Source organism: Camelina sativa, chromosome 16 (assembly GCF_030686135.1).
Source record: "Camelina sativa cultivar CO46 ecotype springtype chromosome 16, ASM3068613v1".
In the NCBI taxonomy this organism is placed as follows: Eukaryota; Viridiplantae; Streptophyta; class Magnoliopsida; order Brassicales; family Brassicaceae; genus Camelina; species Camelina sativa.
This window is the reverse complement of record NC_141895.1, coordinates 11,588,003-11,603,306: the sequence shown is the minus strand read 5'-3', so window position 1 is coordinate 11,603,306 and position 15,304 is coordinate 11,588,003. Positions and strand designations below refer to the sequence as shown.

The 15,304-nt window shown below is 39.8% G+C and overlaps 2 protein-coding genes across 4 annotated transcripts; one reads left to right on the top strand and one right to left on the bottom strand.

Moving 5' to 3' along the window:
• The first annotated feature begins 7,316 nt into the window (after nucleotides 1-7,316).
• Nucleotides 7,317-12,703, top strand: LOC104787487 (putative WEB family protein At1g65010, chloroplastic). 2 transcript variants are annotated; one of them, XM_087490555.1, is made up of 4 exons: nucleotides 7,317-7,707; nucleotides 7,789-7,878; nucleotides 8,204-8,399; nucleotides 8,619-12,703. In XM_087490555.1, exons 2-4 carry the CDS (start codon nucleotides 7,862-7,864, stop codon nucleotides 12,438-12,440), a joined length of 4,035 nt encoding a protein of 1,344 aa, XP_087346681.1. In that variant the 5' UTR covers nucleotides 7,317-7,707; nucleotides 7,789-7,861; the 3' UTR covers nucleotides 12,441-12,703. The 2 variants fall into 2 exon arrangements, with proteins under 2 accessions (XP_087346681.1, XP_010511385.2); XM_010513083.2 differs by lacking the exon at nucleotides 7,317-7,707 and having other exon boundaries at nucleotides 7,728-7,878.
• A 78-nt stretch (nucleotides 12,704-12,781) lies between these two features.
• LOC104773314 (uncharacterized) lies at nucleotides 12,782-15,025 on the bottom strand. 2 transcript variants are annotated; one of them, XM_010497893.3, is made up of 6 exons: nucleotides 14,611-15,025; nucleotides 14,278-14,497; nucleotides 13,843-13,958; nucleotides 13,492-13,671; nucleotides 13,211-13,353; nucleotides 12,782-13,141 (listed from the first exon to the last, which is right to left on the bottom strand). In XM_010497893.3, the coding sequence occupies exons 1-6, from the start codon at nucleotides 14,730-14,732 to the stop codon at nucleotides 12,960-12,962; spliced, it is 963 nt and encodes a 320-aa protein (XP_010496195.1). In that variant the 5' UTR covers nucleotides 14,733-15,025; the 3' UTR covers nucleotides 12,782-12,959. The 2 variants fall into 2 exon arrangements, with proteins under 2 accessions (XP_010496195.1, XP_010496196.1); XM_010497894.3 differs by having other exon boundaries at nucleotides 12,782-13,124; nucleotides 14,611-14,852.
• Nucleotides 15,026-15,304: the final 279 nt, after the last annotated feature.

Genomic DNA, 15,304 nt, shown 5'->3' with positions numbered 1-15,304 from the left:
CATTCATATAATTCATGCTTAGTCTTAAATGCAGTTTTCCACTCATCACTCTCCTTCATACGAATTTGGTGATATCCACTCTTAAGATCAATTTTAGAAACCACACATGACCCATGTAACTCATCTAGCATGTCATCTAAGCGAGGGATAGGGTGACGATACTTTACAGTGATATTGTTGATGGCCCTGCAATCCACGCACATTCTCCAACTACCATCCTTTTTTGGCACAAGTAACACCGGTACAACACATGGGCTCATGCTCTCCCTAATGTATCCCTTTTCCATGAGCTCACTGATTTGTTTCTGCAGCTCCTTTGTCTCTACATGATTGGTTCTATAGGCTGGCCTATTAGGAAGTGAAGCTCCTGGGACAAAGTCTATTTGATGTTCAATTCCCCGAATTGGTGGCAAACCATCTGGATTTTCTTCTGGAAAAACATCGTCATAGTCCTGCAAAGGAGAAACAATATTGCTCGGAAGTTCCGGCTCAAAATTAGTCGAACTCATGAGAGTTTCCTTGTACATAAGCAAAATGATAGGTTGATCCAATAATAAAGCTTTATTAATCTCACTTGCTCTCACAAAGAAGTTAGATTGTCTCACATGGTTACTCTCAAAGGCCTTTTGCTGGGTTTTTCTCAAACTCTCACTCTCTTCTTTATGGTTTTTAGTGTTTAGGGGTTCACTCACATTGTTATTTCCAAGTTGCAGCTGATCTTCGTAGACCTCATATGGTGTTAATGGAACTAGTGTGATCTTCTTCCCTTTGTGCTCAAAAGAGTGTTTGTTGGTGTAGCCATCATGATTAACCTTGCGATCAAACTGCCATGGCCTTCCCAACAAAATGTGACTTGCTTCCATGGGCAATATATCACACAACACTTCATCTTCATACTTCCCAATGGACAAAGGAATCAACACTTGCTGGTTAACCTTCATATTCCTTTGGTTATTCAACCACTAAAGATTATATGGCATGGGATGCTTCTTTGTATCCAACTTCAGCTTCTCCACCAAAATAGTGCTTGCAACATTAGTACAGCTTCCTCCATCAATGATAAAACTGCACACTTTATCCTTCACCAAACACCTTGTGTGGAACAAGTTTTCTCATTGTTCTACTTCCTGGACCTTGTCTTGCATCACCAAATCTCTTCGTGTAACCAACAATTTCCCCTCTGTAGCACAAACCTCATGTTCTTCCAAAGATGAAGTGGAATCACATTCTTTCTCTTCCTCAGTTTCAACCTCTCCATTCTCCATCAATATCATGGTTCGCTGGTTTGGACATCGGCTAGCATAGTGTCCTATCCCATGACATCTGAAGCATTGGATATCTCGGTTCCTAGTGTGAGTAGCCTCCGCTTTTCCTTTTGACTCTTGTCCAACAACATTTGGCTTAGCTCCCACATTTGGTTTGAAGTCTGTCCTAGGCCGAAAACTTGACTTATCCTCCTTGTAGTAACTCGGCTTTGAACTATAACCAACGACTTGTCGAGTATTGCTCTTTCTTTTAAGTTGCTCCTCAATCAGAATTGCCTTGTGCAACATCTCTTCCAAGTCCTCATAGGTTTGCAACTCCATTTGATCTTGAATATTTCTGGCCAATCCTCCTAGAAACCTTGCCATAGTTGCATCTACTTCTTCTTCAATATCAGCTTTAATCATAAGAGATTCCATCTCCTGGAAGTAATCCTCTACACTCTTGTTGCCTTGACTTAGACGTCTCAATTTCTGATGCAACTCTCTATTGTAGTGGCTGGGCACAAACCTTTTTCTCATAACTGTCTTCAATTCATCCCATGTTTCAACAGGTTGGACACGTCGCTGCATCCTAGTAGTAACCAGTTTATCCCACCAATTGATCGCATAATCATAAAACTATGTAGCAGCTACTTGAACCTTCTTGCGGTCTGAATAGTCTTGACATCTAAAGACTAACTCCATTTTCTATTTCCACTCCAAGTAAGCATCTGGATCATTCTTTCCATAGAATGGTGGTATTTTCAACTTGATTCCTCTCAAATCATCATCATTTCTTCCTCTAACCTCTTTGTTTCTCCTTGGACGCCTTTGACCCTCACTAGACGAATTGCTTCTTTGGTTGTAGTAGTCGTCTTCTTCATTTCTGTTACGCCTAGGTCGATCTCTGCCCCTCCGATCGCGTTCCCCTTCAATCTGCTGGTGCATAGCCTCCATTTCAGTGCGAAACAACTAAGTAAAATGCCCCGTCAAAGCTTGCATTTGGATAGGCGAAAGACCTGCCACTTGTTCTCTTCTTGGGCTGTTGTTTCCGGAGTTATCACCTTCATTAGAAGACATTTTTTCCTACAAAACTGAACAAACAGTTAGTAGTAAAATATCTCACTAATGTTTCTCTCAAAGTGTTTCCCACAAGTGTTTCACTCAATCTCTCAAAATGTTCTCACAGTAGTGGTTTTCTCTGAGGTTCCAATAAAACTAATCCAACTCAACTCAATGAGATACCAAAGTTTTTTCAGTAAATTGTTACCCAAAAAGAAATAGAATGGAATAGATTGATGAAAAGAAATAAAATAAAATCAGTTTTTTTTTTTTTTTTTTTTTTTTTTTTGCAGAACGGGTTCTTCTTTTTTTTTTTTTTTCATTCTTTTTTTATAAGGTAGAAGATGAAAAGATAGAAAATGAAAATATAGAAGATGAAGAGATAGAAGAAGAAAGAAAGAGATGAAAAGATGGATAGATGAGAAGATGAAAGGTTTTGATTAGAAGAATACCAAAAGTCCTTGAGCGGGCTCTGATACCACTTGATGTGATTCTTGATGCTCTGATACCACTTGATGTGATCCTCCCAAGGAATCGACGCTCTAAGGTAGGTAGACTGATAATCTTAGAACTCGCGAAGCGGGATGATAAGCCGTGAGATAAACTCGAAAATCCTTATGCCCCAAAATCTCTTAAAACAAACCAAACAAAGCAAGGCGGTGGAACTTTAGATAGAAGCTTCGCGGAGACAGATGACAAGGCGTGAGACGAATCCCGAAAATCTTTGTGCCCTAGACTCTCTTATAACGACTCTTCAATCCTCAGCTAGTGAATGGCAACGTCAAGTGCGGTGGAATCACTTGATATACCGAAACTCTTTGATGTAACCCACCAAGGAGAACTCTTTGATGTAACCCACCAAGGAGAAAGAAGTAGTTCCAAAGGAACAAAGGAGTTTACCACTCTCAAATAAAAGATAAAAGATTTCTTGATTGAATTATTTTCTCAAATGAGATTACATGTGTTTATATAGGGATAGAAAACTTAGTCACAAAGCCAAGTATTGATTATTCTTGAAACTAAAAACATTAAAGATACTAAGTTGAATGAAGACCAAACTCTTGGTGCATGTTTCCTTCCTCCAAAGTGACTTTTGGTGCATGTGTCTCTTATTTTCGTCACTCTTCTTAGACCACAAAATAAAGTGATTATTTTGGGCTTTCTTGGGCTTGTATTAGGCTCAAAGTGGACTGACCTTGATAGATATCATCCCCAATACAATTTTCCATGTTCTCTTTGCTCCAAATATCTTCAAATATCAATTGAACAGCTCCAGCAAGCTGTTTGGTCTTTTCCCTTGTCATTGGTCCAACAGGTACAAGCATAGCATCCTCAGGAACAAGCTCAGCTTCCACTTGATCATCCTCATTGCTTCCCATTATCATATCATTCTCCAGAACTGCCCTCAAAAGCATGCTCTTCAGGACTCTTAGAATAAACCAGGATGTCGTCGATGAAAATGATGACAGACACGTCCAGAAACTCCTAGAACACATTGTTCATCAATCTCATAAACGCAGCTGGTGCGTTAGTCAACCCAAACAACATCACTACAAACTCAAAATGCCCATACCTCGTCCTAAAAGCGGTCTTCCTCACATCTGCCTCATCTATCGGGATTTGATGATAACCCGACACCAGATCTATCTTGGAGAACCAAGTATCACCTCTCAACTGATCCAACAACTCATTGATTCTCGGAAGAGGGTACTTGTTCTTCACAGTGACCTGGTTCAAACCCCTGTAATCAATACACAAGCGGAAACTCCCATCCTTCTTCTTAACGAATAACACCGGCGCTCCCCACGGTGATACACTAGGACGGATGAACCCCCTATTTTCTTCCTCACCTTTACTAGACTAATAATCAAGTATGCTGACATCAACTCACCACCACCCAGATATCCACACCTCTTGTCCATCCAAGAACCTCTAGTAACTTGCCTCTTAGGGAAACTTCCACAAGATAACTTATTAGAAAGTTAGCTTTTCGCTAAGCAATTCTCCACAACAAATCATCAATACGAGCGTAACAAACAAGTACCATACGTTCGCACATTCTGATTCACCGCATCAAATGCTTTGCAAGCCGCCAACTCAAACCAATTGCCTTGTTTCCCTCAGCAAGCTTACCAAAACCTTGAATCTAGCAACCTTGTCCATCTCCAACGAACCTAATCCAACATCGTCGCAACGGTTAGATTATCCTGCCATGAAGGCTTCTCGTGAACTTATGTATCTGGCAAACATGCCTTTCCCGGCTCAAACCTGCTGCAATTCCCCTTCCCGGGACTCCAGCACCACCGGCCTCATAATCCTGGCGCAACAGCCACACATTTATAACCGCTCTGGTTCATAAAACCCTGATCCATTGGTCAACACATCCAAAACCCGAGATTAAACCAACCTCAATCTCTCGAGTTCTACATTAAATCGGTTTTTTTATACTCACGTCCTAGGTATTGCTTGCTCCCAACTCCACCATCCTTAGGGCGCAACCTTCGAGCCATATCGATCTCACTCTCAGACCAGCGTCTTCGAGTTATACCGTCTCACTATTGGACCACAATCCTCAAGATCTCGGTATCAGGGGAACTACTCATCCCCTCAGGGGAACATCATCCCCTCTGCCACTCCCCTAGCTCCTCGAGCTATCGGTATTCAGGAGAATTACCATCCCCTCAGGAGCAACAATCCTTAACGACTATAAATATCTCCCGACAAAAAGTACCTCCTGTGGTCCGAGTATAACATTGCAATGTTACACCTGCCCACTCAACTTCTCATATCAACCTGCATAAGAACACCTATCTGCCCCTCTAGGCTCAATAACTCTCGAGAAGAATCTCGTACCAGTCATCTACAACTGCTCCATCCTCCTAACAAAAGATGAATAGTCCTCAACATCCGCAGCCCTCGGCTGCACCCCGCCACATGCGGTACAACTGGATCAGCCAAGCGATCATCTCGGTAACCGCTCCCACATCACGCCAACAGATCCGCCAAGCGATCATCTAGACCCTGGGCTCCACCAGCTGCAACCCCACACTTGGGTTCCCAGCACCCCCGGCACGCTCACCGGCTAACCCCCTCTGGTCACCCCTGATACGCTTGCGATCCTACGACGTACCTCCTCGTGGAACTTTGGACCACACACTCGCTAGCCTCGGAAACCTGTCCGACCACGACCACAACAATGCCCACGTCCACGACCAACAACTCACACACCTTTAACGATTGCACTTCCAAGAACAGAGGCTAGTAAGCAATCTTAGCATAACACAAAACCACATAAATATAAACTCACCGTGGAATCACACTATAGGCTCGAACATGATGTTCCAGGACTCCATGCCATACACAATTGACTAACTCACATAATCAATCAAGAAATGAAATCCCAACATAAATAACAGAAACCTAGTGAACCCAAACCTAGAACCGTAAAGGGCTCTAATACCAAACTGAAACGACCTGCCCCGTTTTTTTTTATTAATAAATAATAAATAATAATAATAAATACACTACAGCTAGTGGTCCCATACCCACTAGCAACCTAACCACAAATACAACCAACAGCGGAAATAACAGATACCATTACCAATAAATGATCCAATCATAATCCAATAACCGATATTAATTCCAAATCATAAACTAATGATCCAAACAACATAAACCAGAGAACCAGCAATCCTAACCAACATTCTAGGACTCAACTCAAGCAACCTAACAGAAGCCAGACAACCAAGCGAACCACTAGAACATCCTCCTCTTCATTGCCTTGATTCCACGATCACACTTTGCCTTTACCTGCACCACAAACGCAAATTGCAATGCATGAATATTTTATAAACACTCAGTAAGGCAATCCTCCCATCTACTGGGTTATACACACAAGCAATAGAGTCATCTCTAACCATCAATAAACAATCAACAATCAACAATAACAAACCAGGACTCAGCACGACAGACACCAACATGCATCGACCGACACTAGTTGGAGGTTGCGTCGACCGTCGCAAGATCTGAATCGACCGATGCAAGGTTAACTTGCATTGACCGATGCTCCCATTGCATCGACCGACGCATGCTCGACATAGCACGAAAACCCTAGATTTTACGCGCCGTCCTCGCATCTGCATCGACTGACGCACAATGTGCATCGACCGGCGCACAGTGTGCATCGACCGATGCAATGCCAAGGATCGTTTTCTCCCGAAGCATCTCACCGGAATTTTGTTCCTGTAACCACAAAACACAATCTCAAGCCACAAGAAAGCTTCCAATCGTCCCAAATACCAATCTAACAAGCGTAACAACACAAAACAAGCAAATCAGAGATTTCTCGAGCTTAGATAAGCCATGGTCATGCACTTACCTTTGCCAAGAAGATTTTGAACCTTAAACACGCAGGAAAACACTTCTAGAAGCCTCCTACAACGTCCCAAATCTCAGATCTCACCATGAAAGCCACCAATCCACAGAAAAATCACCAAGAACACCAAGAACGCTCTTTCTCTCTTTTCTCTCTCTCAAAAGCAGCCAAAACAACTAATGAGACAAAAGAAACGACTTAAGGGTTTTTCCCCTTTTCTTTTGCCCAAAACGCAGCGTTTCACTTAAATTCGTCCGCAGAAAACAACCTTGCATCGACCGATACACACATGCATCGACCGATGCAATCCCTAAATCGAGATTTTGGTTCGTGGATGTTACAATAAGACTGTTCAGTGTCCAAATAAACTTTTTAATGTGTTTCTGTAAAAAAAAAACATTCACCATACCAAATGTCGTTGGTAAACTTATCTAGACTTAAGACCTCACATTGTGCACATGTGAATCTGAGTGGTGCTATATTGGCTGTATTTGCTCCAAAATTGTCCAATATTGAGAGTTGTGAAATATTTGTATATAAGTATCTGAACCCATTGTTGATTAAACGAATTATTTTTTATTTTTATGTCAAAATTAAATACCCAAACATATAGTAAACTAAAATGTGGTTATTATGTTAGTAAATTAGCTGTGTTTTTTAAGTTTAAACTGATAAGCTTAGCAGATCTCATTAAGAGAGAAGAAATCAGAATGATTGATAAAGAGAGCACATGAAGTCCACATGACACAACCCCAAAGATCTCAACTCTGTTGTCTTAATTCAGATCGTTAGAGAGATTTATTCTCCACCTCCATTATTAAATAAAGCCAACTTGTTTGGTCTACTTCACACTCACAGCTTTTATTATTCTCTCTTGTCCCTAATAATAAGAAAAAGAAAAGAAAAAGAAAAAAAAACGGTGAGAAAAAGAAAGAAGAGAGAGGGTGACCACTATGGAGACAGCGCAACCCATTACTCATTATTAGTTTTCTCCTACCATTCTTTTGCTAAAGTTCAAGTCTTTGTGTAAGTTTCTCAGAAGAAGATCCAAATCGAAAGTTGAAGACCTAAGTCGATCTGACTTCTCTTTTTCTTTTTCTCTTGTAGCAATGCTGAGAATTTAGCTGCATTCACTCTTTCTCTCTCAGTTCAATTCAATCTCTCCTCTTTTGTTACAACAATGGCATCTAGAACCAAGTAAGTACTTTCACCCTTTCTTACACATCTTGTTTTTAATACAATTGGATCTGAGATGATCTCTAGTAGATGCAAATGATCTGTGAATTGACAATTGGATCTGTTTCTTGTTGTGCTGAAGATTTTAAAACCTAAATTGGTTTAGTCTAGTAAATGTTGTGATTTTGGGAACTTAGATGAATTTAGTCAGGTGAAATTTGTTGTGACTTTGGGAACTTGCTATAATAATCTTGTTTTGGTAAAATTGTAAGAAGATCCATAAATTGTGAAAGCATTTTCATTGATATTAAATGTTACATTGTATTATTGGTCATGCTTACTGCAGAACTGGGTTGATGGAGACTCCTCGTAGTAAACCATCACCACCACCTCCCCGACTGAGTAAACTTACTCCTACTAAATCCGATGGCAATTCGGCTTCCCCCGTGCCAAATACTCGTCTTTCGCTTGACCGTTCTCCTCAAACAGTAAACTCAAAGCCTGGTCCTGATCGTCGGCCTTCTAGGATTCCTACACCCGAGGCAAGTTACTGACCCCACTCCAACTGATTCATGAATCTTTTTCTTAGCAATATTAAGACATTGATGATTTACCATATGAATTCATCACCATTGTGAAATGACTGTATATCATAATTTTATTTTATTTTTATTTTTTTTATGTTGCAACACTATGGGCTTCTGTTTGTTTGTTGTTGTTTGTGAAAAAGGCTCATCTGTTAAACTCGTTGACATTTTCAGAAAGTGCATTCACGGTTGGTGAAAGGGTCGGAGCTTCAAGCTCAACTGAATCAGATTCAGGAGGATTTAAAGAAAGCCGATGAGCAAATAGAATTGCTCAAGAAAGATAAAGCTAAAGCCATAGATGATCTTAAAGAATCCGAGAAACTTGTAGAAGAAGCCAATGAGAAACTCAAAGAGGCATTGGCAGCTCAGAAACGAGCTGAGGAGTGTTTCGAGGTTGAGAAATTCCGATCTGTTGAACTGGAACAGGCTGGACTTGAAGCTGTTCAGACAAAGGATGCAAGGAACGAGCTAGAGTCTATTAGAAGTCAGCATGCGTTGGACATCTCAGCTCTCCTTTCTACCACAGAAGAACTTCAGAGTGTAAAACATGAATTGGCTATGACCGCTGATGCTAAAAACAAGGCGCTAAGCCATGCTGAGGAAGCCACGAAGATTGCTGAAATCCATGCTGAGAAGGCTGAGATTCTTTCTTCTGAATTAGGCCGGTTAAAGGCATTGCTCGGTTCCAAGGAAGAAAAAGAAGCTATTGAAGGTAACGAGATTGTGTCTAAACTGAAGTCTGAGATTGAAACGTTGAGAGGGGACCTTGAAAAAGTTAGTATCCTTGAGAATAGTCTGAAGGAGCATGAACAATCAATTGAACAACTTCACGTTGATCTAGAAGCTGCTAAAATGGCTGAATCTTGCGCTAATGGCTTAGCAGAAGAATGGAAGAACAAGGTTCATGAACTTGAAAAACATGTTGAAGAAGCAAATAGATTGAAGACATTTGCTTCAGAATCTGTGGAATCCGTTATGAAGCAGCTGGCCGAATGTAATCATGTGCTGCATGAGATGAAATCCGAAAATGCTGCACAAAAAGAAAAGCTTGAGTTGCTAGAGAAAACAGTTGAAGCGCTGAGAACAGATCTTGAGGAATCTGGACGCCAGGTTTGCATCGCAAAAGAAGAAGCTTCTAAAATGGAAAAACTTTTTGAATCAATAAAATCTGAGCTTGAGATCTCCGAAGAGGAAAAAACTAGGGCCTTGGACAATGAAAAGACTCTAACATCAAATATTCAGAATCTAATGAATGAAAAGACTCAACTTTCCATAGAACTGGAACGCTGTCAGATGGAAGAAGAGAAAAGCAAGAAAGATATGGATAGCTTGACGTTGGCTTTGCAGGAAGCATCTACTGAAGCGAGGGAAGCAAAGGAGATGTTTTTGGCATGTCAAGAGGAGTTCAGGCACTGTGAATCCCAGTTTGACAGTTTGAAGTTGGCTTCAAAGGAGACAAATGAAAAGTATGAGCAAATGCTTGAGGATGCTAGATTTGAAATTGATAGTCTGAAAAGTGCTGTAGATAGCATCCAGAATGAGTTCGAGAACTCTAAGGCTGGGTGGGAACAGAAAGAGCTTCATCTGATGGGCAGTTTGAAGAAATCAGAAGAAGAAAATTTGCCTTTGCAGGAAGAAATAAGTAGGCTGGTGAATTTGATCAAAGAAAGTGAAGAAGATGCATGTGCAAAGAAGGAGGCAGAAGTCAATTTGAAAAATAATCTCCAAGAAGCTGAAGGGGAGGTCAAGTATCTACAGGAAACACTTGGAGAAGCAAAAGCTGAAAGCATGAAACTGAAAGAGAGCTTGTTGGACAAAGAAGATGAGCTAAAGAATGTCATGGCAGAGAACAGCAGCCTCAGAGAATGGGAAGGTTCTGTAATTGAGAAAATCGAGGAGTTGTCGAAGGTTAAGGAAAGCTTGGTTGATAATGAAACCAAGTTAAAGAGCATAACTCAAGAAGCTGAAGAGCTAAAAGAAAAGGAGGCGACTCATATGAAGCAGATTGAGGAGTTGTCAATGGCGAATGGAAGCTTGGTTGATAACGTAACCAAATTGCAGAGCATTGTTCAAGAAAGTGATGATCTCAAAGAAAAGGAAGGTGCTTATCTTAAGAAGATTGAGGAGTTATCAGTAGTGAATGAGACCCTGGCTGATAACTTAACAGATTTGCAAAGCATTGTTCAAGAAAGTAAGGATCTCAAAGAAAAGGAGACTGTTTATCTTAAGAAGATTGAGGAGTTATCAGTGGCAAGTGAGAGCTTGGTTGGTAAAGAGACCAAACTGCAGCACATTAGTCAAGAGGCTGAGGAGCTCAGAGGAAGGGAGGCTGCTCATTTGAAGAAGATTGAGGAGTTGTCGAAGACGAATGAGAGTTTGGTTGATAATGTAGCCAATATGCAAAGCATTGCTCAAGAAAGTAAGGATCTCAAAGAAAGGGAGGCTTCTTATCTTAAGAAGATTGAGGAATTGTCAATGGTAAATGGGACCTTGGCTGATAATGTAACCAATCTGCAGAAAATATCTGAAGAAAGTAAGGAGCTCAGAGAAAGAGAGACTACATTACTTAAGAAGACAGAGGAGTTGTCAGAATTGAATGAAAGCTTAGTTGATAAAGCGAGCAAATTGCAAACAGTTGTTCAGGAAAATGAGGAATTGAGAGAAAGGGAGACTGCATATCTAAAAAAGATTGAGGAGTTGTCAAAATTGCATGAAATGTTATCTGAAAAAGAAAACAGTCTCCAGAGTTCTATTCATGAGAAAGAAGAGCTCAAAGAAAGGGAGACTGCTTATCTTAAGAAGATTGAGGAGTTGTCGAAGGTGCAAGAGGATCTGCTTAATAAAGAAAATGAGTTGCATTGTATGGTCGTGGAGATGGAGGACCTTAGATCCAAGGACTCTCTCGCCCAAATGAGGATAGAAGAGTTATCAAATTTTAATGCAAGTTTGCTCGTTAAAGAGAATGAGTTACAGGCTGTTGTTTGCGGAAATGAGGAGCTGAAGTCCAAGGAGATTTCATCACTAAAGACGATAGACGAGCTGTCAGACCTGAAACAAAGTTTGATTCACAAAGAAAAAGAGCTCAAGGCTGCAATTGTTGAAAACGAGAAGCTCAAGGCTGAAGCAGCCTCGTCCCTCGAGAGGATTGAAGAGTTGACAAATCTTAAGCAGAGTTTGATAGATAAGCAGAACGAACTGCAGGGTGTCTTTCATGAAAACGAGGAGCTCAAGGCCAAGGAGGCTTTGTCTTTGAAAAAGATTGATGAGTTACTACATCTAGAGCAAAGTTGGCTTGATAAGGAAAGTGAGTTTCAAAGAGTTACGCAAGAAAACCAAGCGCTTAAAACGCAGGATGCTTTAACAGCAAAGAAAATAGAGGAGTTGTCAAAGCTGAAAGAGAGCTTACTTGAAAAAGAAACCGAACTAAAAGGCAGGGAAGCTGCCGCGGCCCTTGAGAAAATGGAAGAATCATCAAAGGTTGGAAACGGTGACCTTACCAACATCGGAAAAGATTATGACTTGGTTCAGTTTTCCGAAGTAAATGGTCCTAGGAATGGGGATGTAAAGACAAAGACTGATCCTTTTCAGCACAGAAGCAGAGAACATTTGGTACAAGAAAGTCCCATGGAAGCGATTGATAAACATTTGATGGGTGAAACTCATAGGGTACCTCACAGAGCTGAAGGAGAAGGGAGAGTAGATAAAGACAGTGTGGAGCCTGAATTCAAGATGTGGGAGAGCTACAAGATAGAAAAAAGCGAAGTATCTCCCGAGAGAGAGACCGAGCTCGACTCTGTAGAAGAGGAAGTTGAGTCGAAAGCAGAAGGCAGTGAGAACATGGATCAGTATAGCAATGGCTTCTCTTCAACAGACCACACCGAAGATTCTGGAAATTTGCTGTTAAAGGAACAACATATGAAGAAGAAGAAACCTTTGCTCCGGAAATTTGGAAACCTGCTTAAAAAGAAGAGTACAAGCAGTAGCAGTCAAAAGTAGGGTCTCTTTGCAAAAGGGCTTTTCTTGGTTTATGTTTATCGTATTAAAATTTCTGAGAGTATAGCTCTATATTTGATATATGCTTTCACATGGCTTCCAAATCAAGATTTAGATTGTCTATGACACTCCCCTTTGATCTTGTTCTCTCTTTTTTTTTTTTTTTTTCTTGAATTGTTTTTGTTGTGAGTTTTAGCGTACTGCAAAGAACGAACATTTCATTTATTATCTGCAAGATTATGTATAGAAGCAGGGTTACTTATTAAGATGATTTGTCGTTGTTTCTTGTTATTCTAATATTCTTTTTGGAGTTAACAATGTCTTGAACAGTGAACACCACCAAGTTTCCAATAAATGAAGCGTTTCATATAAGGCTTTGTAGATTGTAAAAATAAGAAGACATACAAAGGTTGATGATACTCTTGTGAATAATAAGCTTAATTCGGTCATGGACAATGTAATTAACATAGTAGATATTGACACAACCTTCCGCTGCTGCATAATATAAAACTCACTTCATAGTTAGGCACTTAGTGAAATGGAGACGAGAGACGATAGCTTGAATTTCTTCATCTTTGGGGAGTCTCGTGGCTGAAACAGAGCCTCAGTGCTCGAACGGACGGTAACTTCTTTAGACTCTGCCCCTGAACTGCCTTCACTTCTATAGTCCCTATACGAGTACAGAACCTGCAACCTCGAAGGAGCTGCAACCCAAATCATTATTTAATTAATTCCACACGCGAACGCATAATCAAGTTCTAAAGAGAAATTACCTAATCCAAACATGCTTGTTTTCTGAATAGAGACATGGTCGACTTTTGATCTTTTGATATTTCTTAAAGCCAGGGTATCTTCCTGCTTTCCTTTAAACTCGAGGAACTCCCCTAACACAATTTTGCTACTTTTAAGCTCCACTCTGCAAGCATAATCAACGTTTTATGAAAAATCCTTGAACATACATAGCTACTTTATTGAAGGTTTTAAGATAACTCAAAACTCTCCGGAACTCAACACAATATAAATTGAATGTCAATAATGATATAAGTGGTATGACCTATCCCACATTGGTGCCGTGCCAAGGATGAAATTAAGTTTTTGATGCGACGATTCCTGCATCTCTTTTCCTGTGCTGAATGCGCCTTTAACCCAACCAGAAAGTTTGCCTCTTGATACTGGTTTCAGGTGTTGCCACTCTTCGTAGGTAATTACCTCACTCGGGAATGCATGAATTGTACTGAAAGAAACAGAAGCATATGTTTATGCACCACTAGGATAATACAAAAATGTTTTCCAGACTAAGATGGCCAGGCCCGCACACGCGCTATAAAGCGTTCTGTAGTTAAAAAGTGAAGTTATCTTGTCTAGCTCTTGTAAACATGACGATAGAAAGGATAAGGATACATACCGGAAACTTGGATTAGGAATCACAACTTTACAAGACACATTTCCTTCTAGTAAAGTAACACCCCTCTGTTCAAGATATGATTCAAGAACTGAAGCTTGTTTCTTGACTTGAGCCAGCTGAGAAAACAAGAATCTACATATTAGAAACTAAGCTGCATAGATGGATGATGCAGTTCAACTTTGCTTTGACAAGAAAAATCAAATTCACTGTGTCCAGACTACAGATAGATATATTCGTGTAATCAGCAAAATCCGTCTCTAAATGTAAACAGTGATATTTTTGACATATTATATGCAACAAGATTAGGTAGCAGAGTTCCAAAATATTTAGGTCATTTCATGTATCCATCCCAATCTAGAACATCAAATCAACAAATCCATTGGATGTTCAAACTAGAAGCATATTGTGTAATGATTTGCATCAAACAAAACTTACAGGGTCAGGGTAAGTCTCAGTTGTATGATACTTGCCACCTTCACAAACCCAGCTACCATCACTCGTTACCGTAACGATCCCAGATAGATTCTTCACAGCGACCACTAACACTTCTCCTTTAGTAGTGACGAGAACAACATCAATGTCCTGTCTAGAAGCAGTGTCTGAATCTGGAATCCGAAGCCCTACATAAGCTTTCCCACCATAAAGCTTCTCGAGTCTGCAAATTCAATTGAAACCAAAATCAAAATCAAAATCAAATTCAGTGGAGTCTTGGATAGGTAAGTAGAGAGAATCGAAGATGAGATGATGAGATGTGAAAATCTGGGAAACCTGTGAGCAACGGAGAAGAGAGCAGTGGAATCGGAAGTCTCGATGTCGGTGAACTCGTCGTCGGAGAAGAAACGGCGGACAAGTTGGTAGATGACGAGACCGCAGATGATCTCCAACCACATCGTTGCTTCTTCTTCTTCCTCCTCCTTTAGTAATTTGGGAATTGGAGAATAGAGAGAGACGATTCTTGGAAATTAAGGAAAAGAAAAAACCCCAGCCGAGAGTAAGTAAACAACAAATTCACTATGGCCTAGGCCCTATGGGTACTATGGTATAATCTCTAGATTTTTTCTGGTCTCAAAAATGACAATAGTATAATTTTGGACACAATTCGATAATATAATAAAATAATAATTTATTTGAAAATCCTTTATAAATATATATTCCCATCAATAAGATAAATTAATAATTATATAAAATTATCTAAATACATGTGTATATATATATACACATCAATTTTTGTTAGAGTTCATTTTTAATATTTTTACCATATAAAAATCTTTGAGTGTTATATTTAAAACATAATAATTATTATTTTCCTTGTAATTGATTTTATAAAAATATTAGTTATAACAATTAATTTTTTTTACCAAATTAGGAAAGCTTCTCTATAAATTAATAATTATTAATTTATCAAGAAATTAAAACCTCTATAAATTAATAGATTTTTATAGTCCCGACATTATTAATTTAT